General features: G+C 47.4%; 1 protein-coding gene and 1 pseudogene across 1 annotated transcript; both read right to left on the reverse strand.

Moving 5' to 3' along the window:
- Window positions 1-9780: 9780 nt before the first annotated feature.
- On the reverse strand, window positions 9781-10740 carry LOC140897775 (olfactory receptor 14A16-like). The gene has a single exon (XM_073310801.1). The coding sequence runs from the start codon at window positions 10738-10740 to the stop codon at window positions 9781-9783; it is 960 nt and encodes a 319-aa protein (XP_073166902.1).
- A 9345-nt stretch (window positions 10741-20085) lies between these two features.
- LOC140897488 (olfactory receptor 14A16-like) lies at window positions 20086-21041 on the reverse strand (annotated as a pseudogene).
- Window positions 21042-22317: the final 1276 nt, after the last annotated feature.

Genomic DNA, 22317 nt, shown 5'->3' on the forward strand with positions numbered 1-22317 from the left:
TACCTAAGAGCAACTAGTGGGGTTTTCTGTCTATTTGCCTGGAGACAAAGGTGTTAGGGTCTTTTTTAAGAATTTTTCTGTAGGCTGACAATCACTATCAGACAACATAGGTATTTGGTTACAGCACAACCTATATATATATATATATATATATATATATATATATATATATTGACAAGCCAAGTTTTTTGTTTGTTTCTTTGTTTGTTTTATTTCTAACTCTCGGGTGTAAAGTTAGTTAAAAACAGAGAGGCAAACATGACAGAGCCCAAGGGAGAAACAGCCAAAGAGGCTGCCCACAGGAGAGCTATGGAGGCAGCAAAAGAGGCAGAAAAACACCAAGAGGCTGCTCACAGGAGAGCAATGGAGGCAAAGGAAAAAGAAATGGAGGAGAAGGAAAAAGAGCGGAAGCATGCACTGGAGATGGAGAAGGCAAAGGCTGAGCAGAATCTACTGGATAAACCTAACCATCCGACTCCAGCAATCCACAAATGGGAGTGACTATGTCCACAGTATAATCAATCCAGTGATATTGCTGAATATTTTCTCGCCTTTGAGAGACTGTGCACTCTCCTTAAAATTCCTGAAGCTCACAAGATGACCACACTGGTCGCAAAATTAACTGGATGAGCTCTGGACATATTCAATAAGATGCCTATTGATGAGGCTTCTGACTATAATAAGATCAAGGATTTGTTTTAAAGCAATTTCAAATTACATCTGAAACGTACAGAGTAAAATTTCGAACCCTTAAGAGAGGGCCTGGACTAAGTAATGTGGCTTATCTAAACCAGATGAAGGATCTGTTAGAGAAATGGGTGCAAGGAAGGGGTGTCACTAGCTTTGATGGAATGTGTGAGTTGATAGCTCAGGAGCAATTCCTGAATATGTCCAAGGAGGAAATAAAACAGTGTTTATGGGATAAGGAAATGGACTCAGCAGAAAGTCTTGCTTCTTATGCTGATTGATACAAGCAGTCCCAGACCACCAGAGGGGCGGAGCAAGCCGGAACAAAACGGGTGGAGGGAGGAGAGAGGAAGAACCCTGGTCGCAGTTGGAGCGGATACCAGAAGGGACAACCTCAGACCACACCCTACTACCAGAGGCAGCCCAAGGCCCCAACTACACACCAAGGAATACTCCAGACACCTTATCATCCTGCCACACCGTTCTCCAGCAACCCACCTCGCCCCAGTGACCCGTCAGCTGGACGATGTTTTAAATGTAACGAGCCAGGGCCAACTGCCCCAAGAACCCCAACAGATTACAGTTCATTGCACCGGAATAACACCAGAGGTCCTCAGGCCCAGATACCTCCCAGATACCCTTGGAGGGAAGGGAAACTGTGAGTGTGGGCAGGAAGAAGGTCACCGCTTGGAGGGACACCGGAGCACAAGTATCGGCTATCCATGCTTCCTTAGTGGACCCCAATTTAATTGACCCAGAGATCCAAGAGACAATTCAACCCTTCAAGTCAAACTCATTTAATGTGCCTACAGCCAAGTTGCCTGTCCAGTACAAGGGCTGGTCAGGAACATGGACTTTTGCAGTCTATGATGATTATCCCATCCCCGCGCTGTTGGGGGAAGACTTGGCCAATCATGTGAAACTAGCCAAGAGGGTGGGAATGGTCACCTGCAGCCAGGCTAAGCAAGCCGTCCCACCTAGCTCTGTTACGGAAACTTCTACCAGGACCTGGTCAGAGGTGATGGACCCAGACCGCATGCCAACGTCTGCAACAGCAGTAGTGGATCCAGTCCCAGATACCCAGACAGAGCCAGTCCCAGAACCGGAACCAGCAGCACTCCATAACCCTACACAAAAGGCTCAGCCGGAGCCTGAACCCCAACATAGTGCACCAGCGGAGAGCGGTTCACAGTCAACGGAAACAGCCCCATCCCATACATTGCTTCAAGAGGGACCAAGCCTAGGTCCACAATCCAATGAGGAACTTATGTTTCCAGCATCAAGGGAACAGTTCCAGATCGAACAGGAAGCAGATGAAAGCCTCCAGAGAGCTTGGGCAGCAGCACTGAGTAACCCACTGCCTCTCAGCTCTTCTAATCGATCCAGGTTTGTTGTAGAAAGAGGACTTTTATACAAAGAAACTCTTTCTGGTGGACACCAGGAAGACTGGCATCCTCAGAGACAGTTGGTAGTTCCAACTAAGTACCGGGTCAAGCTCTTGAGCTTGGCCCATGATCATCCTAGTGGCCATGCTGGGGTGAACAGGACCAAAGACTATTTGGGGAGGTCATTCCACTGGGAGGGAATGGGCAAGGATGTTTCTACCTATGTCCGGTCTTGTGAGGTATGCCAAAGAGTGGGAAAACCCCAAGACCAGGTCAAAGCCCCTCTCCAGCCACTCCCCATCATTGAAGTTCCATTTCAGCAAGTAGCGGTGGATTCTGGATCCTTTTCCGAAAAAGACACCCACAGGAAAGCAGTACACACTGACTTTCAAGGATTTTGCCATCCAATGGCCGGAAGCACTAGCTGTAAGCAACACCAAGGCTAAAAGTGTGTGCCAGGCACTAGCAGACATTTTTGCCAGGGTAGGTTGGCACTCTGATGTCCTCACAGATGCAGGGACTAATTTCCTGGCAGGAACTATGATAAACCTTTGGAAAGCTCATGGGGTAAATCACTTGGTTGCCACTCCTTACCACCATCAAACAAATGGCCTGATGGAAAAAATTTAATGGGACTTTGGGGGCCATGATACATAAATTCGGAAATGAGCACTCCAGTGATTGGGACCTAGTGTTGCAGCAGTTGCTCTTTGCCTACAGAGCTGTACCACATCCTAGTTTAGGGTTTTCACCATTTGAACTTGTATATGACCATGGGGTGATGGACCCGGACCCCAGGCCAACATCTGCAACAACAGTAGTGGATCCAGTCCCAGAGACCCAGACAGAGCCAGTCCCAGAACCTGATTGATTTTCAGTTTCCTAAAGACAAAGGGTTTGGTCTGTGCTCACATTGCTAACCAATTGGTTGGTATATTATTCTCAAGCCTCCCCAGGAAAGGGGGGTGAAGGAGTTTGGGGGGATATTTTCTGGGGATTGGGATTCCAAGTGACCCTTCCCTGAATTTTTGTATACATCACTTGGTGGTGGCAGCAATACCGTCCAAGAACAAGGGAAGGAATTTGTGCCTTGGGGAAGTTTTAACCTAAGCTGGTCGAATATAAGCTTAGGGGGTCTTTCATGTTTGTCCCCAAATCTCTACCACAGAGTTGAGAGTGGGTGGGGAAGGGAACCCTGACAAGGGTCATACTCCCTGGTGGCCAGAAGGAAACACTCAGAGGCCCCAAGGAAGAGCAGGAAATCCATTTGTACAACACAGCCCATGTAGGAAATGTTCTTGTCCTCTGAGAGGAAGTTCACCAGCATCTTGGGGACAGTGACCGAGGTGTAGCAGGATAAGACCCGGAGAAAGAAATACATGGGGGTTGAAAGGCTGGGTCCATGATGATGGTGATGAGAAGGATGTTCCCAGTCAGGGTAATGGTGTAAAATAACAGATAGATGGACAACAGAGGTACCCCCAGCTCGCAGTGGTTGGACAATCCCAGTAGAGTGAATTCAGTCACCACAGTGAGGTTCCTCCTTCTTGATTCTTCTGCATATTTCCTCTGTGGGGGGACAATAAATATCTAGATAACATGTGAAGGAATGACCCATTTCAGGAACTAAGGAGGAGATGTTCAAAGGCACACATGGAAGTTTTGGACTCAGTGCCCAAGGACATTCAATAGGAGTTGTGGCCCACATCCCCAAAGGTATGTGAGTGGCTAACTCCCATTGATTTCTAGGGGAGTTAGGCACCTAAATACTTTAAAGTGTCTGGGAGCCTGAATGCCACATGTGCCTTTGAAAATCTTCCCCAAAAGTCATAGGAGCAAATTCTCTCTTCATGTCACCAAGTTCAAATCTCATGGAGGGTCCTTCCAAAATCCCTGTGTGGGTTGACTGGCATTTCCATATTCGCGATGTGGCCAGAAAATGGGAAAAAATGTCTCAAGAGAAAGAATCACCCCCAAAAGTTCATCATTTCTGTGTGAGCAGTCAGGACTGCCTGGAAAGGGCCCTTCAGTTAGACAAATAGACTCACAGATAGACCAACAGAAAGACAGACAGACACATAGGCAGACCAGTAAAAATACAGATAGACCAATAGATAGATAGACCAGTAAACCAATGGATAGATTTCACTTGGACCCAAGTTACTTGTTTAAATTCTATCCTCTTTCACATTCCTTTAACCATCCCACCTTCCCTCCCTCTCCAATAAGGATACACAGTTTCTGACTTGTAATTAATAAGGAACAGATTGACTACACTATATTCTAACTGACACACTATGCAGGTCCCCAGGTGGTGCAGATCAGCAAAGCTGCTTTGAAGTAAATGGAGCTATGCTGATTTACCCCTAGAATTCCATCTAATCAGCACAGAGTTTTCTGCCCTGCTCGGTGAATCTAAAGCAGGGGTGGGCAAACTTTTTTGGCCCGAGGGCCACATCTGGGTGGGGAACTTGCATGCGTAGCCATGAATGTAGGGCTGGGGCAAGGGGCTGGGGTGTGGGAGGGGGTGTGGGGTGTGGGAGGGGGTGCGGTGTGAAGGAAGGGGCTCAGGGCAAGGGGTTGGGGTACAGGAGGGGGCTCAGGGCAGGAGGTTGGGGTGCAGGAGGGTGTGTGGAGTGTGGGAGGGGGCTCAGGGCAGGGGGTTGGGGTGCAGGAGCGGGTGCAGAGTGTGGAAGGGGACTCAGGGCAGGGGTTGGAGTGAGGGGTGCAGGAGGGGTTTAGGGTGCAGGTTCCAGCCCTGCGCCATTTAACTTGAGTGGCTCCGGGGTGGCAGCAGTGCGCAGCGGGGCTAAAGCAGGCTCCCTGCCTGCCCTGGCCCCGCGCTCCTCCTGGAAGTGGCCGGCACCATGTCCCTGCGGCCCAGGGGGCGGGGGGCAGAGGGCTTCATGCGCTGCCCTTGCCTGCGGGTACCTCCCACGAAGCTCCCATTGGCCGTGGTTCCCCTTTCCCAAAGAATGGGAGCTGCGGCACATGGGGGCCGCAGGGACGTGGTGCTGGCCGCTTCCAGGGGCGGCGCGGGGCCAGGGCAGGCAGGGAGCCTGCTTTAGCCCCACTGCGCCACAGACTGGCAATCCCATGTGCCGCCTCCAAAGCCCTAATGGGCCGGATTCGGCCCAAGGGCCATAGTTTGACCACACGTGATCTAAAGTATGAACACATTACCAGAGACCAGGAGGATGTGACGACAGATCTACCAGGAAATATAACAACTGTAAATAGCTATGAAGAGAGATGTAACAAAAAGTAGAGCTGGTTGAAAATTTTGAGGTAAATGTTTTCCCCATAACAAAATGCTAATTCAACAAAATCTAAATGTTTAGCTGCAATGCATTGATTTTGTCAAAATTTTCCAGAGGAAATTGATAAGATTGAAACATTTTGTTTTCTCTATATCATTTCATCTATCATATAATATAACGTAATATTATATAATATGATATAATGATAACGTCCAAATGAAATGTTTCAACCTTATTTAAAAAAACATTTTTCCTTATTGATATGCAATATTTCAGAATATTTTGTTTCATGACCAGCTCTGAAAAAGAGGTAAGGCATTGCTCTTATTCTAATTTGTAATGAATATATTATAATAATAATAATTAATAATAAGCCAATTCTTTGAGCCCATTATGCTCGACTTACTGATTGCCATTTCAATTGTTCCATGAGCAATTCCACAGAAACCATTGTGATAATTTACAGAACAAGGTCCCGTTCAATATGAAGGTATCACAATCTGTCACCTCTGAACTACGAACATCAGTTGTGTCTGCCTCACTAACTCTGGCTGAGGCAGGTCAGTATTTACCCCATTTCTGCAGATGGGGAAACTGAGGTACAGAGAGGCTAGACATGATTCTCTTCTCAGGTTGCATAGCTAACATGTGGCTGGGGCAGGAAGAGATTCCAGATCTCATAAATCACCCTGGTCTAAGCACAGAACTGCCCCTGAATATTCCCTCTAGATGTGAGAGTATACACCTCTGCAGAAAACCAAATATATGATTAATCAAACGACTGAGATGGGGGTCATGTATATATACAGAGAGATAGACAGACAAACAGTTCATTTCATGCGCCCACCAACCATCAACACAGTCCCATTCTTTGTAGTCTCAAGCTGCTCCATTCTAAAGACACCAGTTAAAGGCTGCATGAATACAGAGGCTGCAGAGACCAGAGCCTTGACAGCTTGGATTTGGTGAATAATAATTGTTAGTTTATGTTAATAATTCAGACCCCAGAAGGGGAGAGTAATTCCAATGCACCAATTGTAAGGCTTTCTTTGACTGGGAAAGGAGAGAAATGGAGACAGTGTCAGGGTCTGACACCAGTTTGTTGTTAGCCTTCAGCCCGAGGCATAGCCCTAACCCGTATTCAACAGGGACTTCAGCATGAGTTTACCTTTCAACCTTCAATGGGGCCACTCATAAGAATGTGCTGAAGTGGCTGTGAATCAGGGTCTTTGTATAGAATATTCAAAGGGAGTGAGTTTTAAATTCATACTCATGAGTGTTTGGAACGGATCTTCAGCTGGTGAAAATTCTCAGAGATCTATTGACTTCAATGGAGCTATGACAATTTAAACCATCTGAGGATTGGCTCCTTGATTTTTAAGGATCCCCAGTGTGATACTTTCATTTGTTCACAGAAGCAAAAGAGAGCATGTTAAAAATGTATCCTGTCAAAACAGCTCAAAGGTCAAACACCGAGTATTTTACAACGAACTGTTTGTAAATGACAGCTAGAGTAAGAGATAGCCATAAAAATCTTTGTTAAATAATGTTTAATAAGAAGTCCTTATAAGAAAATCATGATCTGGACATAGACAACCGTTAACAGGAAAAGAAGCACAATAATTTGCACAATAATTTCCATAGATTATTCATTATCTAGCAGGCTAACATAATTCACAATCAAATAGAAATCTATCATTATGACAAAATGAGGTTGTCCGTTCGGACAAGGAAGGTCCTGTCTGTCTGTCTCTCTATCTAATCACATACTCTGATTTTCTCTATCATATATGCCGTGTACACAACCATGCACAAAGATGATATCCTAATACTTGTAAGCAGTGTCAGGATGAGCTCCACCCTGACATCTGGTGGTGAGGTGTGGCAAGTTGTGGAAAAGAACTTCAGGGGCCGATCTCATTTGCATAGGCACACCCACCACGCCTAGAATGAGACCATAGCTGCCCAAATGGTCACTTTGGCTGCTGTGGGATCCCCAGTGTCTCTGTTATTGGGGCAGGAAGAATAAATTGTTATTACCCTGATTATGGGAACTGTGCTTGGAACTGTATGTGGCCTTTTGTTATGATGGAGGGATTCACCATCATCTAAGTAGCACTCGCTAGGCAAGGGTCATGGGTTCCAAAACTGTGTGAATGGAGAGAGGCTGGGGACAAGTATTAATACTTGGTGGCATAGGCCCCTTGGTGAGGGCCTTACATGCTGATTGCACTTCCTCCTCTCTCCACTGTGGAATATCAGAGCTAATTTTGATTTCATTAGAAGTCTAGTTATAGGCTGCTGAGCTCACTTTGGGCTGACAGTGCACCAGCACTGGGGCTCTCCTACTATAAGCTGAATTCACCTAAGAGCTGACATCACTGAGTGTTGTGTTAAGTAGTGGGGGAGCCTGAAGATATATTGCGGAGCAGTTTGCAGGACAGCTGGTGAAGCAGTTCGACGCGGAGCAGTGTGTGGATGGCAGAAGCTGCTTGTGGGCCGTGGAGCTGAGTGAAGGAGTTCGTGGGGCGGCTGGCGGAGCGGAGCGCAGCTGAGCGAAGGAGTTCGTGGGGCGGCTGGTGGAGCGGAGCGCAGCTGAGCGAAGGAGTTCGTGGGGCGGCTGGTGGAGCGGAGCGCAGCTGCGCGAAGGAGTTTTGTGGGGCGGCTGGCGGAGTGGAGCGCCGCTATGGAGCTATGGGGTGGTCAGCTTCAGATCACGTAAGGTGCCTCTTACCCCCGTCCCATTTCCACCCAGGTTGGGAGGTAAAGCTCCGCCGATAAACTTTCGAACTCTGGGGCTGCCCTGACCAGGGACAGAGACTTTTGGGGCATTGGACTTTTGGGACTTTGGGTGATTTGGGGTTGCTGGACTCAAGAACCAAAGGGAAAAGGGCATGCCCCAATTTGCCTGGGGTGGGGTTGTTTTTGCTCATGGGTTGTGTTAGGAATCCTGTTGGTGGTGTTTCCCCAACATAATGCCACATTGTTTCTCTCTGTTATTAAAAGACTTTTGCTACACTCAGACTATGTGCTTGCGAGAGGGGAAGTATTGCCTCTTGGAGGCGCCCAGCGGGGGTGGTATATATTTGTCCCAGGTCACTGGGTGGGGGCTCGAGCCGGTTTGCATTGTGTTATTGGAATGGAACCCCTAGATATTGAACCCGGCCCTTGTTGCTGCCAACTCTGACGGGCAGAAGGGTTACATACTAATCACTGGCCAGCTTCTGAGATCCTTTCTCAGTTTGGATGTGAGTAGATCGACACGGGAAGGCGTATGGAACACCAGATCAGTGTAAATGATGGCACTTTTCCATCTACACCAAGGTTAGAACAAAATGACCCCAGACAAGAAGCTTACACCAGTGTTCATGTCACTACTGAGTGCTGCCCCGTGACTTTGGGCCAGAACCACATCAGTAGGAAACGTGTGATGTCATTGGGTCTACTCTGCATTGGTGCTGGTCTAGCTGAGTTGGGAAATCAGACCCTGACCTCTCTGTCACACTCACTTTCTTCAGGGTGCTGTCAGCCAAATCTGAATCCTTGTGTATATAGGTTATTGGCCAAATCCTGATCTCCTTTAAGTGATGGGCTAAACCCTAATGTCTTCCATGGAATACAAATCTGACCTCATTATCCTGTGTCAGGTTTTCTTTAGGAAACTCTGGAAAAAGTTTCTCTTCAAAACACCCTTTTCACCATAGCAAGAATGACACCGTTTTTACATATTCAATAGGTAAAAATAATAGAAAAGATGCCTACCTGAGATTGTTATTTCTCTAACATCATTAATAATACAATAATACCCCAACAGTCGATACATAATAATTTCATCAGGAACTCAGCCAAGCAGAAACCTCTTTTGCACCCTTTTATCATTGTGGGGAGCAAACCTTCAGCTCACTCAGAGAACCCCATCAAAGAGATGACATAGTGGCACTTCCAAGGGAGGACAAACATTGAAAATTCTGTCAAACCAAACACTCACCATCTCCCCAGGCTTTCCCACCTCCACAACTTCCTGGAACAAAGAAACAAAACAAACCACCAACCAACCAGTTAAGCCACAAAAAAAATGCTAAAAATCTGACAAACAAACAAACAAACAAAAAGCACAAAGAACAAATGCATTGATACCTCAATCAGAGATTTTATCCCCCAAAACAGGAAGAGCCAGAGATCTCACTACGGACTTTGCTTTGGCTACTGATTTTATGGGCAAAGTGCTCAGATAGTATGGTGATGGGTAGCAGTATATGATAGATAGATTCCGATCTTATTTACATTGGTCTAAACCTATAGTAACCCCATTTTTCTGAGTCATGTTTGTCTGGATTTTTCCTAGTGTAAATACCAAATTCTGCATAAACAGAGTGCACAGTATTTTCTCATGCAGGCGATAATGTCATCAGCTGATTATATTTATAAAGAAACACAGAATGAAATTGTTACTGAAGAAGAAATAAGGACATTTTATTCTTAGAGAATAACCTCCAAACTATCAGTTTACTCAATGCACCTTTGAGCTCCTTGCTCCTCATGCCGTAGATGATGGGATTCATCATTGGTGGCAACACAGAATAGAGAACAGCCACCACGAGATCCAGACCTGAGGTAGAGCTGGAGGTGGGTTTCAAGTAGGTAAAGCTCCCCGTGCAAATAAACAAGGAGACCACAATGAGGTGAGGGAGGCAGGTGGAGAAGGCTTTATGCCTGCCCTGCTCAGGGGGGATTCTCAGCACTGTGGTGAAGATCTGAACATATGACACAATTATGAAAATAAAGCAGCTTGAGGCTAAGCACACACTAAAGATGAGAAACCCAACTTCACTGATTTCTGAATCAGAGCAAGCGAGCTTGAGTAGCTGGGGGACTTCACAGAAGAACTGATCCACCATGTTCCCTCCACAGAAGGATATTGCAAAGGTGTTTCCAGTGTGCACTGCAGAGTAGAGAAGAACACTGATCAAGGCACTGGCTGCCATTTGGACACAAGCTCTTCTGTTCATCACTGTCTCATAGTGCAGTGGTTGGCAGATGGCAGTGTATCGGTCGTATGCCATGATGGTCAGTATGGCAAAATCTGCTGAAGTGAAGAAGACGACGAGAAAGACTTGGGCAACACATCCAGCATAAGAAATCGATCTTGTGGTCATGAGGGAGTTAGCCATGGATTTGGGGATGGTGGCAGAGATGGAGCCAAGGTCTAGAATGGACAGATTCATCAGGAAGAAGTACATGGGGGTGTGAAGGTGTCGGTCTAGGGCTATGGCTGTGATGATAAGAAGGTTCCCCAGTAGGGATATCAGGTAAAGCACTAGAAACACCACAAAGCATAAAATCTGCAGTTCTGGAACATCAGAGAACCCCAGGAGAAGGAATTCGGTCATGGTGGTTTGGTTGGACATTTTCTTCCTCAGTACACTGTGTGATGGCTGCTGGGGGAATGAGAAGGACCATGGTCAGGATTAGAGCAACAGAGGGAATTGCCCTGATTCCCCTTTCTCTAATATCTCATTATATGAATGTCAAAGGTGCACAGAACTCGTCACTTACAATGAGTAGGTGTTGGCAGTGCTCCTCACCTCTGACAATCAGTCAGTAATGTTATCACACTATTGTAAATTGGGTCAGATCCTTTAAAGTCAATGGAGCTTCGTTACTTTACCCTAGCTGACGATTTGGCCCAAGATGTGGCTTGTTAAACGCAGCCTGATTCCCATGTACACTCACCCTGCATCATAAGTAGCAGCTCAGCTCTGATTTTTCTACCCCAAGCTCTCTGCCTAGACGGCCGGCTGCCTGCTTCCAAATTGATTTATGGCACCAACTCCCAGCTGCACTTTGGCCTGCGTGTTACAATGGACTAGCAGCATCCCTCCATCATCACTATGTTGTATCATTTACTCTGTGCTGTGCGGTGCAGGGGTTGCCAGGACACTTGGGCTCTACTCTTGTCTCTGCCAGTGACCTGCTGTGTGACCTTGGGCCAGTCATTTCCCCTTCTTTCTGCCATGTCTACTAGGACTGTAAGGGCTTTTGGAGAGGGGACGTGGGGCAGATTTTTAAAGGTATTGATGCACCTAGTGGGATTCTCAAAATCATCAGGGCCCTCAACACCCCTTGAAATCAACAAGTTATAAGCTCCTAAGTGCTTCTGAAAATCCCACTAGGTGCCAAAATGCCTTTGGCAGCAGTGTGAAAATAGGACAGGAGCTCTCAGTTCTACTCTCAGTGAGCTCCCGTATGTCCTTGAACGGGTCAGGATAGACAGGGGTTGTCTGCTTGGCTCAACTCTAACTCAGGGTTTAAAGGGGCTAGTCTGTATAAAACAGAGTCTGTGAGCTGTCAACTTTACCGGTTATTCAGTTGTTACCTCCTCGCAACTATCCCTTTGAAGGAGTAATCACACAGATACAATAGAATAAATGGTTTGAAATTAAGGGTTTATCAGGCAATATTAATGTTCTCCAGTTTATTTGAAGTTTAAAGCTGGTTGGAAATTTTCAGCTGTGTTCTTTTTAATCAAGACTGGGTTTTCAGCTAAACAACAACAAATCTCAGAATCTGTCTGCTTTTCTCTAAACATTTTTGGATTGTTCACTAAAGAAACTGAAAACTCAAAACCCAAACATTTTTGTTTTTTCGATTAAAAAAATCCACTTTTCAGCAGAAAGTTTTCATTTGCCAAAAACTGAGCGGGGGCGGGGGGGAATGGATTTGGGGTTTTCAGTGAAAAGTCAAAATTTTCCTGAAAGGTGGAAAAATTCCAATCAGCAGTAAATATCTGATTAATTTGAGAGTAAAAGTCTTAACGAGTTAAGATCGTAATTCATATTTATCCTCTTAATTTTCCCTCTATGTTCATCCCCAAACCTAGTTAATTGAAAAAGCAAACTTACTGTGCTGATCTTTGTGGATTTTTTCCCCAATGTATGATCCAATCAGTCATCCAGCACTACGATTCTTTGGTCAATATCTATCTATGTACCAGAATCTAGAAGCGAAAAGCACATGCATCTGAGAATTCTTTCCCCCTTCATTTTGAGACTGCACTGCCAGAACTAGACTCATTCCTGTTGCTCTCTGCAGATGAACTGCGTGTAGCTGGTGCTGGGCATCACTGGCATTAAAGGACTGATGCTGCAGGAAGGTAATTTATTCATGTCTATTTCCTAAGGGCGGGTGAGACTCACTCCCTGGAGCTCTGCACAGCTCAGCAGCAGAGGCCCAGAGGCAAGTGCAGAGATGCCTAGCTGATGAAGCCAAGAGAGCCATTCTGTCCCTCCAGTCCGACCCTCACATAGCTTGGGGCCTATGATCTCCCCCAGCATTCCCTGATTCCAGCCCTGCTTCTGTGTTATCTGTGGGCCAGGATCACAAAGATGGAGACAGGCACCTATGGGGATTTATCAATGCTCCGAAATGAGCTCGGTGCCTAAGTCCCATGGTCATTCAGTCGGAGTGAGGAGCATAACCTGCTTAGATGCTATTGTAAATCCCAATAGGCAGCTATCTCCTTCTTTAGGTACCTAAACCCCTTTGTAATCCTGGCCCTGTCTCTCTCATTAACTTCCAAGGCCTGGGCTTCTCCTGAATTTCAGAAAATCGTGCCTGGGATTGGCAAAGGAGCAGTGTCATGGAAAAATTAACTGCACGGTGTGTTTGGATCAGAACAAAGCCTGAGGTCCGTTTATTCAAGCGTGCGCATACAGGGAGAGTCAGCCGGAGCTCCTCTGCCGCAAACAGAAAATACAGGAGCTAATAAAGCTGAAAACCACAATCTGTTAAGCACACTTCCTTCAACAGCATTTTTCCTTATTTGGCCTACAGTGCAAGCTTCAACGGTAGCTTTACCTAATTTGGAATATAGCAAAACAAGCTTTACCGGTTATTGACAGGTGCTTCCTTTGCGGTTAACGGTCTTTTCTAACTTCTAGTCGTTGTGGTTACATTTTTAAGCTGACCTACTAGATTTTTCCTCCACAGCAGTAAGGCATGTACATCTTGGGCTCCTAACTCCCTTAGATGCCCTATCAGCATGTAATGATAACTAGGACAGCCAGTAGAGGTGAAATTAACTTACAGGACGTACCGGTACGCCGGAGTCCTGAGCAGGGGGGCGGGGCCTGAACCGGAAGAGGTGGGGCTTGATATCCCTGGGAACTTTAAATCGAGATTTAAAGGGCCTGGGGCTCTGGCTGCAGCAGCAGTGTCTGGAAGCCTTTCAATTACGGCCAGAGCTACCAGATACGGAGGCACCTGGGAGCCCCGGGGTTTGGGGGCAATTTAAAGGTCCCGGGACTCCCCACAGGGACAGGAGCCCCAGGCCCTTTAAATCACCACCCGAGCCCTGCTGCTGGAATCCCCGGGGTAGCGGTGGTGGCCGGGGGCTCAGGCGGTGATTTAAAGGGCCCGGTGCTCCCGGCTGCCGCTACTGCAGGGGCACCCCGTGCCCTTTAAATCGCCACCCGACCCCCGGGGTTCCCGGCCACCTCCACTACCCGGGGGCTCCAGCAGCATGGCTCTGGCAGCAATTTAAAGGTCCCGGGGCTCCGGCCGCTGCTGGGAGCCCCAGGCCCTTTAAATCGCCAGCCTGGGGAAGCTGGTCCGGTCTGGTGTACGGGCTTTTGCTGGTATGCCAGACCGGACCGGCTTACTTTCACCTCTGACAGCCACGCATCTAGAGAAAGGAGCTCAAGATGCTAAGAATTCCTGTGATCTAAGCCCAGCTATGCAGCTATGTTACCTCAACTCTCTGTGCCTCTCTTTACCAAAACCTGGGGGATAATAATTGAGACTGGATCAAAAATTCATTAAGAAACTTTTGTTTAGAGATGATCCATGATTCACCCAATGAACCCATCTTACCCGAGACTAGTGGTTCTCAAACTTTTGTACTGGTGACCCCTTTCAACTAGCAAGTCTCTGAGTATGACCCCCACCCCCTTAGAAATTAAAAACACTTTTTTATATATTTAACACCATTATAAATGCTGGATGCAAAGCAGGGTTTGGGGTGCAGGCTGACAGCTCACGACCCTGCATGTAATAACCTCGTGACCCCCTGAGGGGTCCTGATCCCCAGTTTGACAATCCCTGCTCTAGACTCTGAGTGTTTCCTTCCCTCTCCCTCACTCAGGCCACACCCCCAAGCAAACACCCACAGCCCTTAATCTTCTCCCACCCCTCTCACAACCCCCACCCCACAGACCCTCTCAGCCCTTGTTCTTTGAGATTTCCCCCTTCCATGGCCAAGAGCCAATTCCCCACCCAGAGTTCCTGACTCAGCTTCCTCAGAGATCCCTGTTCAACCCCTCTGCCCACCAGTCCCCTCTTCTACCACTAGTCCTCTCCTCTGCTCAGGCCCACTCCCATGACATGGCGCCAGCCCCAGGGAACAGCCACTCACCCCGGCTCCAAATACTTGCCCATTCTCTCCTCCTTCTCCCCATTGGCAAGCCCTGGACACCACTTCCTTCCTTCCCCACTCTCCTCCTTCCTCTTCCTGGCCCAGCCCCTTTTCTGAACAGTATTTTCAGGGTGGCCTCTGCCCAGCACACAGCTAAGCTGGGGAACTCACTGCCACAAGGGATTGCTGAGATAAAATGACCAGCAGGGTGAGACATTGCCATGGATCACCAGAGCCTTCATGGTTACATTAGATCACAGAATGAATTAAACTGCCATGGTGTAGGTCTCCAGCCAGCCATTAACTCACAGGGAACATCCCTGACACGGAGGTTATTGCAGAACTGTCCACTGAGGGGGTTCCTCTCCCTCCCTCTCCAGCAGCTGGTGCTGGTCCCTCCAAGAGTCACAGCTCTGAGCCGAGCTGTTTCCAGGAGCCTGTGGAAAGAGGCACAGTTAATCCCATAAAGCTCTGCTGACTCTCAGGACTGGATTCAGACACTCCAGGGGCATTCATGGGGTGGGGGGAGGCTTCAAAGAGAGGCTGGGCCAATGGCATGGAACCCTGCTCTGTCCCAGAAGAGGAGCAGGTGAGTCTCCCCCAATCCCTTGGGATCGGCTAGGTGCCCACAGACAGGCAGGGGGCAGTCATGGTCCCCCAAGTCCTTACCTGGGGCAGTTCCCCTCTCCCAGAGCCATTATCTCAGGCTTTTTTCAGACTCAGGCTGCAGCTGCTGCAGTGGGGGCAGATCTCCTCATCCCACCCCAGTTGTTCCAGGCTGTGGGTGACGCAGCATCCGTTGCTGGCCCCAGTCAGACCCAGGGCACGGGACACCCCCACCCCAGCATGCCCCGCTCCTGGTACCGAGTCATGCCGTACTTGGCGTGGTACAGCAGGCTCTCTGGTATCAGGGGGTCTCCTTGAGATTCACCAGGTGCGGGGTTTGCAGCAGGGGGCAGAGGGATAGAAAAGTAGGGAAGGAGACACTATGGTCAGTGGGGGCTGGAGGGCAGAGCACCCCATAAAGAAGGGCCATGCCCCAGGGGATTCTGGGATTGAGGGTCCCAACATCTCATAGAGAAGGGCTGTGCCCCAGGGGATTTGGGATTGAAGGGCCCAGGACCACACAGAAAAGGGCCACACCTCAGCAGGGGCTGGAGTCAAAGGACTTGAATCTCCTCTTCCTGAGACCAGACATACTCCATTGGAACACCATGGACTTACCCTGGGGTGAGGGAGGGAGAAATCAGCCCCATTGAGTCCAATGGAGTTACTCCTGATTTACATCAGGGTGAGTGAGAGGGAATCAGCCCCATCGACTGGAAAGAAGTGACTTCTAACTTTTCTTAACGTTGATGTGTTTTGGTGCTCATTTATTGTGCCCAGACAGAGATCAAACCAGGGCTCAGATCCTCCTGGCAGGGAGCATTTCCAGTATTCAAGGGCCACTCACCAGCTCTTTGGAGGAAATAAAGTCATAGTGTTATTAGCCAAAAGGTTTAGCTCTCAGTTAGGCCTCTCAGCCTTGGAAGTGCTTGGAATCGCGCCAAATGGATTACGCTGTGCACGTGTATGGAGAGAGGATGAGCTGGTTGAAAGCTACCTCTGGCTCACCGGCTGTGAGTCCTTGAAGGGGGAATGTCCAGTAGCGGCTGACAAACCCGCATGCCATCTGGGCACTTTGAGTTCAGATCTAACCCTTAGCTGAAATCTGAACCTAAGAATAAGGAGGTACCTGGCTCTGCCTGAGGGTTTCGAATTGTGGGGAAATGTCACCTGGGCGCCACAGGATATTTAGTAGGTGATGGACCAATTTTTGAAATGCACTTACCTGCTGGGAGGGGAGGATGATGGGGGTGGGAACTGGGGAGGCGGCTTTTTGGGGCAGCGAGGGGAGGGGTGATTATGGAGTGGGGGACAGAAAGGGTGGGTGGGTAGGAGATGAGCTGGGGGTCAGGAGATGAGGAGGGGTGGGACACTGGGAAGAGGGGACATGAGGGTGAGTGACAGGGGGCCTGGGAGAACAGAGGAGTGTGATGTCCCGTCTCTTTCAGTGTTCAGGGGGCTCTATGCTCTAAGAACATAAGACAATAAGAACGGCCATACTGGGTCAGGCCAAAGGTCCATCAAGCACAGTATCCTGTCCTCTGACAGTGACCAATGGCAGGTCCCCCAAAGGGAATGAACAAACAGGTTATCGTCAAGTGATCCATGCCCTGTCACCCAATCCCAGCTTCTGGCAAACAGAGGCTAGGGACACCATTCCTGTCCATCCTGGCTAATAGCCATTGATGGACCTATCTTCCATGAATCTATCTAGCTCCCTTTTGAACCCTGTTATAGTATTGGCCTTCACAACACCCTCTGGCAAGGAGTTCCAGAGGTTGACAGTACGTTACATGAAAAAATACTTTCTTGTGTTTGTTTTAAACCTGCTACCTATTAATTTCATTCGGTGGCCCCTTGTTCTTGTATTATGAGACGGAGTAAATAACACTTCCTTATTTACTTTCTCTATACCACGCACGATTTTATAGACCTCTATCATATCCCCCCTTATTTGCCTCTTTTCCAAGATGAAAAGTCCCAGTCTTATTCATCTCACCTCACACGGAAGCCGTTCTATACCCCTAATAATTTTGGTTGCCCCTTTCTGAACCTTTTCCAGTTCCAATATATCTTTTTTGAGATGGGGTGACCACATCGGCACGCAGGATTCAAGGTGTAGTCATACCATGGATTTACGTAGAGGCAATATGATATTTTCTGTCTTATTATCTATCCCTTTCTTGATGATTCCCAACATTCTGTTTGCTTTTTTGACTGCCGCTGCACATTGAGTGGATGATTTCAGAGAACTATCCACAATGACTCCAAGATCTCTTTTTTGAGCGGTAACAGCTAATTTAAACCCCATCATTGTATATGTATAGTTAGGATTATGTTTTCCAATGTGCATTACTTTGCATGTATCAACATCAAATTTCTTTGGTCATTTTGTTGCCCAGTCACCCAGTTTTGAGAGATCCTTTTGTAGCTCTTCGCAGTCTGCCTGGGACTTAACTCTCTTCAGTAGTTTTGTATCATCTGCAAATTTTGCCACCTCACTGTTTACCCCTTTTTCCAGATCATTTATGAATATGTAAAATAGGACTGGGCCCAGAACAGATCCCGGGGAGACACCACTATTTAGCTCTCTCCATTCTGAAAACTAACCATTTATTCCTACCCTTTGTTTCCTATCTTTTAACTAGTTAACAATCCATGAAAGAGCTTTCCCTCTTATCCCATGACTGCTTATTTTGCTTAAGAGCCTTTGGTGAGGGACCTTGTCAAAGGCTTTCTCAAAATCTAAATACACTATATCCACTGGATCTCCTTTGTCCGCATGCTTGTTGACCGCCTCAAAGAATTCTAGTAGGTTGGTTAGGCGTGATTTCCCATTACAAAACCATGTTGACTATTTCCCAACAAATTATGTTCATCTAGGTGTCTCACAATTTTGTTCTTTAAGATAGTTTCAACCAATTTGTCCAGTACTGAAGTGAGGCTTACCAGCCTGTAGTTGCCAGGGTCATCTCTGGAGCCCTTTTTAAAAATTGGCGTCACATTAGCTTATTACTGTTTAGTTTATCAGTTTGTTGCAAAACCTCCTCTAATGACACCTCAATTTGGGACAGTTCCTCAGATCTGTCACCCAGAAAGAATGGCTCAGGTTTGGGAATCTCCCTCACATCCTCAACAGTGAAGACCGATGCAAAGAATTCATTTAATTTCTCTGCAATGGCTTTATCATCTTTGAGTGCTCCTTTAGCATCTCGATCATCCAGTGGACCCACTGGTTGTTTAGCAGGTTTTCTGCTTCTGATGTATTTAAAAAAAATGCTATTACTTTTGGAGTCTTTGGCTAGCTGTTCTTCACATTCTTTGTTGGTCTTTCTAGTTATATTTTTACACTTCCTTTGCCAATTTATGCTCTTTTCTATTTTCCTCATTAGGATTTATCTTCCACTTTTTAAAGGATGCCTTTTTGCCTCTCACTCTCTCTCTCCTCCCCAGCGCAAAGCTTCACTTTCCTGTTAGGTTCAGTTTTGCAGTGGGAACAATAAAGCAAGCACAGCACCCAGCTGTGTTTCCGTTAGCGATATCTGCGCCTGTGTGACTATCTCCTTCTCTGCTGGATACAGAACTAGAACAAGGGGCAGGGGGCCTGACAACCCCACATTCCCCTACCTTGTGTGTGTCAATATCAGAGGGCTCTCGATGCATCTATGGGTGTCCGATATGCCTCCTTCTCCCCCTTTTGTGATCTTGGGGGCTTTCTCCTTGCCTTTTGGCACGAGGGGGACTGAGTCTGTCTCCCTAATCACCGCTCCCGATGTGTGCCAGGGTCTAGGGAATTGCTGCCCCTTGGGGTGTGAAGCTGGGAAGAGGCAAAGGGGGACATGAACCCACAACACACTGAACAGCCTGCTGGCACCTGGGTGACCGATATGAGTGGAGCAGTTCACACCTCTCCAAGCATTTGTTTCAGGCTGTACCATCTCCTGCAGGTGTTTCTCACTCCACTGAGAATAGCTCATTGAGATGAACAGGCCACTTCATCCCTCTCTGAGCCTGCATTACTGCAGATGGCTGTGTCCAGCTTTGCGCTGCGCTTACTGACAGATTTGGGCGTGAGGAGACGATGTGACGGGAACCCAGATTGGCCAAGCAATGCACAGAATACAGCTCCTTTCCAGTAAAATGTGATCATTCTTAAAAGCACCTTTTGCTTCACTCATCATCCGTATCCATGGCCACCTACAGCTGCCACAATGACCACTGACTCCAACCAACAAGCTTGCTTTCTCTTAAAAAACTAGGAAATAAAATGGTAACAAACTTCATTAACACAGAGTTAAGGTTTCCCAGTGACAGCTCATGCCTGTTCAGAAGGTCAAGTTCATAGAATCCCAGGAGATCATCTCATCCAACTGCTGCTCAAAGCAGGACCAAGCCCCAGTTTTTCCCCCGGATCCCTAAATGGCCCCCTCAAGGATTGAACTCACAACCCTGGGTTTAGCAGGCCAATGCTCAAACCACTGAGCTATCCCTCCCTTAAACTCATGCATCTCACAAAGAAATGCAGAATTGAATTAAATGCCCTCATAATGTAGATAGATAGATTCTTCTCTAATTCCCAGTAGAGTAACTCCACAGACTTCAGTGAACTTAGTCTGGATTATTACTACTGTGAAGACAACATTTTTGCATAAAAAGCCTGCACATCACATTCCCATGGAGACAATCATGTCATCGGTTGATTATATCGGTAAAGAAGCACAGAATGAAAACATGGTCATGGGAGAAATCTGGAAATTTTATTCTTTTTGAATAACTTCCCCTCAGTCAGTTTCCTCAGGGCACCTTTGAGCTTGTTCCTCATGCTGTAGATGGCTGGATTCAGCACTGGAGGCACCACGGAATAGAGAACAGCCACCATGAGATCCAGAGCTGAGGCTGAGCTGGAGGTGGGTTTCAGGTAGGCAAAGGTGGCAATGCAAATGAAGAAGAAGACCACAATGAGGTGAGGGAGGCAGGTGGAGAAGGCTTTATGCCGGCCCTGCCCAGAGGGGATTCTCAGCACTGTTTTGAAGATGTGAACATATGACACAATTATAAAAGCAAAGCATCTTAAGGCTAAGAACGAGAGAAAAGAAGTAACAACAACTTCACCGAGCTATGAGTCAGAGCAGGTGATCTTGAGCAGCTGGGGGATTTCACAGAAGAACTGATCCACCTGTTGCCGTCACAAAAGGGTAATGCAAATATGTTCCCAGTCTGCGTAGTAGCAACGGGAATTCCACTGATCCATGCAATGGCTGCCATTTGGACACAAGCTCCCCTGTTCATTATAGTCTCATAGTTCAGTGGTTGGCAGACGGCGACATATCGGTCGTACGCCATGATGGTGAGAAAAGCAAAGTCAACCGAGGTGAAGAAAATGAAGAGAAAGACTTGGGCAATGCACCCAGAATAAGAAATCGACCTGGTGTTCAATAGGGAATTGGCCATGGACTTGGGGACGGAGACCGAGACAGATCCGAGATCTAGTATGGATCTAGTAAATTCATCAGGAAGAACTACATGGGGGTGTGAAGGTGGTGGTCGAGCACCACAAGGATGATAACAAGGAGATTTCCCACCAGGGCTGCCAGGTAAATCCCTAGAAACAGCAGAGTGTAAAATCTGCAGCTCCCGAACCTCAGACAATCCCAGGAAAAGGAACTCTGTCACGGTGGTTCGGTTAGACATTTGCTTTCTCAGTACATCATGGATTGCCTGTGGAAGGAAGGGCAAGGGTAATGGTCATGCTAGAGTCCTCCTGCCTCCTCACCTCTGACAATCACACCACTAATGAAGAGCATTGTCACACCAGTGTAAATTTCCACAGCTCCCTTACAGTCCAAGGATGGCATCCGTTTCCTCCATCTGAGGATCTGGTCCAAGATGAGGCTTGATAAAATGCAGTGTAAATATGGAACAAGTTACAACCCAAACCCAACAATCTTAGGAATTATGGACATCCTATTGCTACAATGGAGAGCGAGTTTAGGAAAGAAGAGTAAGTCTACGTCTACGCCACGAGCTAGGGGAGTGATTCCCAGATCACATACACTACTTGCAATAGCTCGAGGATGGCTAGCACAAGTCTAAAACGTAGCATAGCCATGGCAGAAGGGGAAACTGTGCTGAATACAAAGCCCCAGGGCTCAGGTGGGCTTGTACTCAGCATGGCTACCGCAGCCACCCTGCTATTTATGCTCCCCAAACTAGCCCACGAGTACAGGGATGCAAGCTGGTGAATCACAGCCCTAACTTGCTGAGTAGACATATCCTAAAAGAGTTTGGCTAATTTAACCTAGCACAATGCTGGCTGAGAGAGGTTATGATCACTCTCTATAAATACATTGAGGGGGTAAACCCCAGGGAGGAAGAAGAGCTATTGATGCTAAAGGACAATGTCGGCACAAGGAGGAGCGGGGATAAATTGGCCAGGAGTAAATTCAGCTTGAAAATGAGAAGAAAGTTTGTCCCCATCGGAGGAGGGACAATCTAGAGCAGCCTCCCAATAGGAGCCGTTGGGGACAGACAACTTAACTGGTGTTAACACGGAGCTGTGTCAGTTTAGGATGGAGGTTATATGACTGGGTTGCCAGTGAGAGCAGGGGATTGGACTCGGTGACCCAGGTCCCTTCCAGGCATTTCTTCTTTGGACAAACAGCAGGCTAACAACTTGGACAGGAAACTAGACTTCTAAACCAGCAGCACAGCCTGATCCCCTCTTCCAAGGGAAACAAAACACGGACATACCCCGCGCCCCGAGCAACAGCTCCTCTGTGATGATTCCACACCAAGTTCTGTGCAGAGACGGCCTGCTCCCTGCTGACAGATCGATTCATGGTCCCTGATACCTACAACACTTGTGTCTCTGTGTAAGGATGGGCTAGGAGCACCCCTCGGTTACTGCTGTGGTTTATCATTTCCCTCTCTATCTTCATGTGTGTGCTAGGCAGGACAGTGGCAATCA

Source organism: Lepidochelys kempii, chromosome 14, assembly GCF_965140265.1.
Source record: "Lepidochelys kempii isolate rLepKem1 chromosome 14, rLepKem1.hap2, whole genome shotgun sequence".
In the NCBI taxonomy this organism is placed as follows: Eukaryota; Metazoa; Chordata; order Testudines; family Cheloniidae; genus Lepidochelys; species Lepidochelys kempii.

Bases quoted from the DNA above. Each gene is read 5' to 3' on its own strand.
- LOC140897775 (XM_073310801.1), bottom strand. From the start codon at position 10,740: ATGTCCAACCAAACCACCATGACCGAATTCCTTCTCCTGGGGTTCTCT.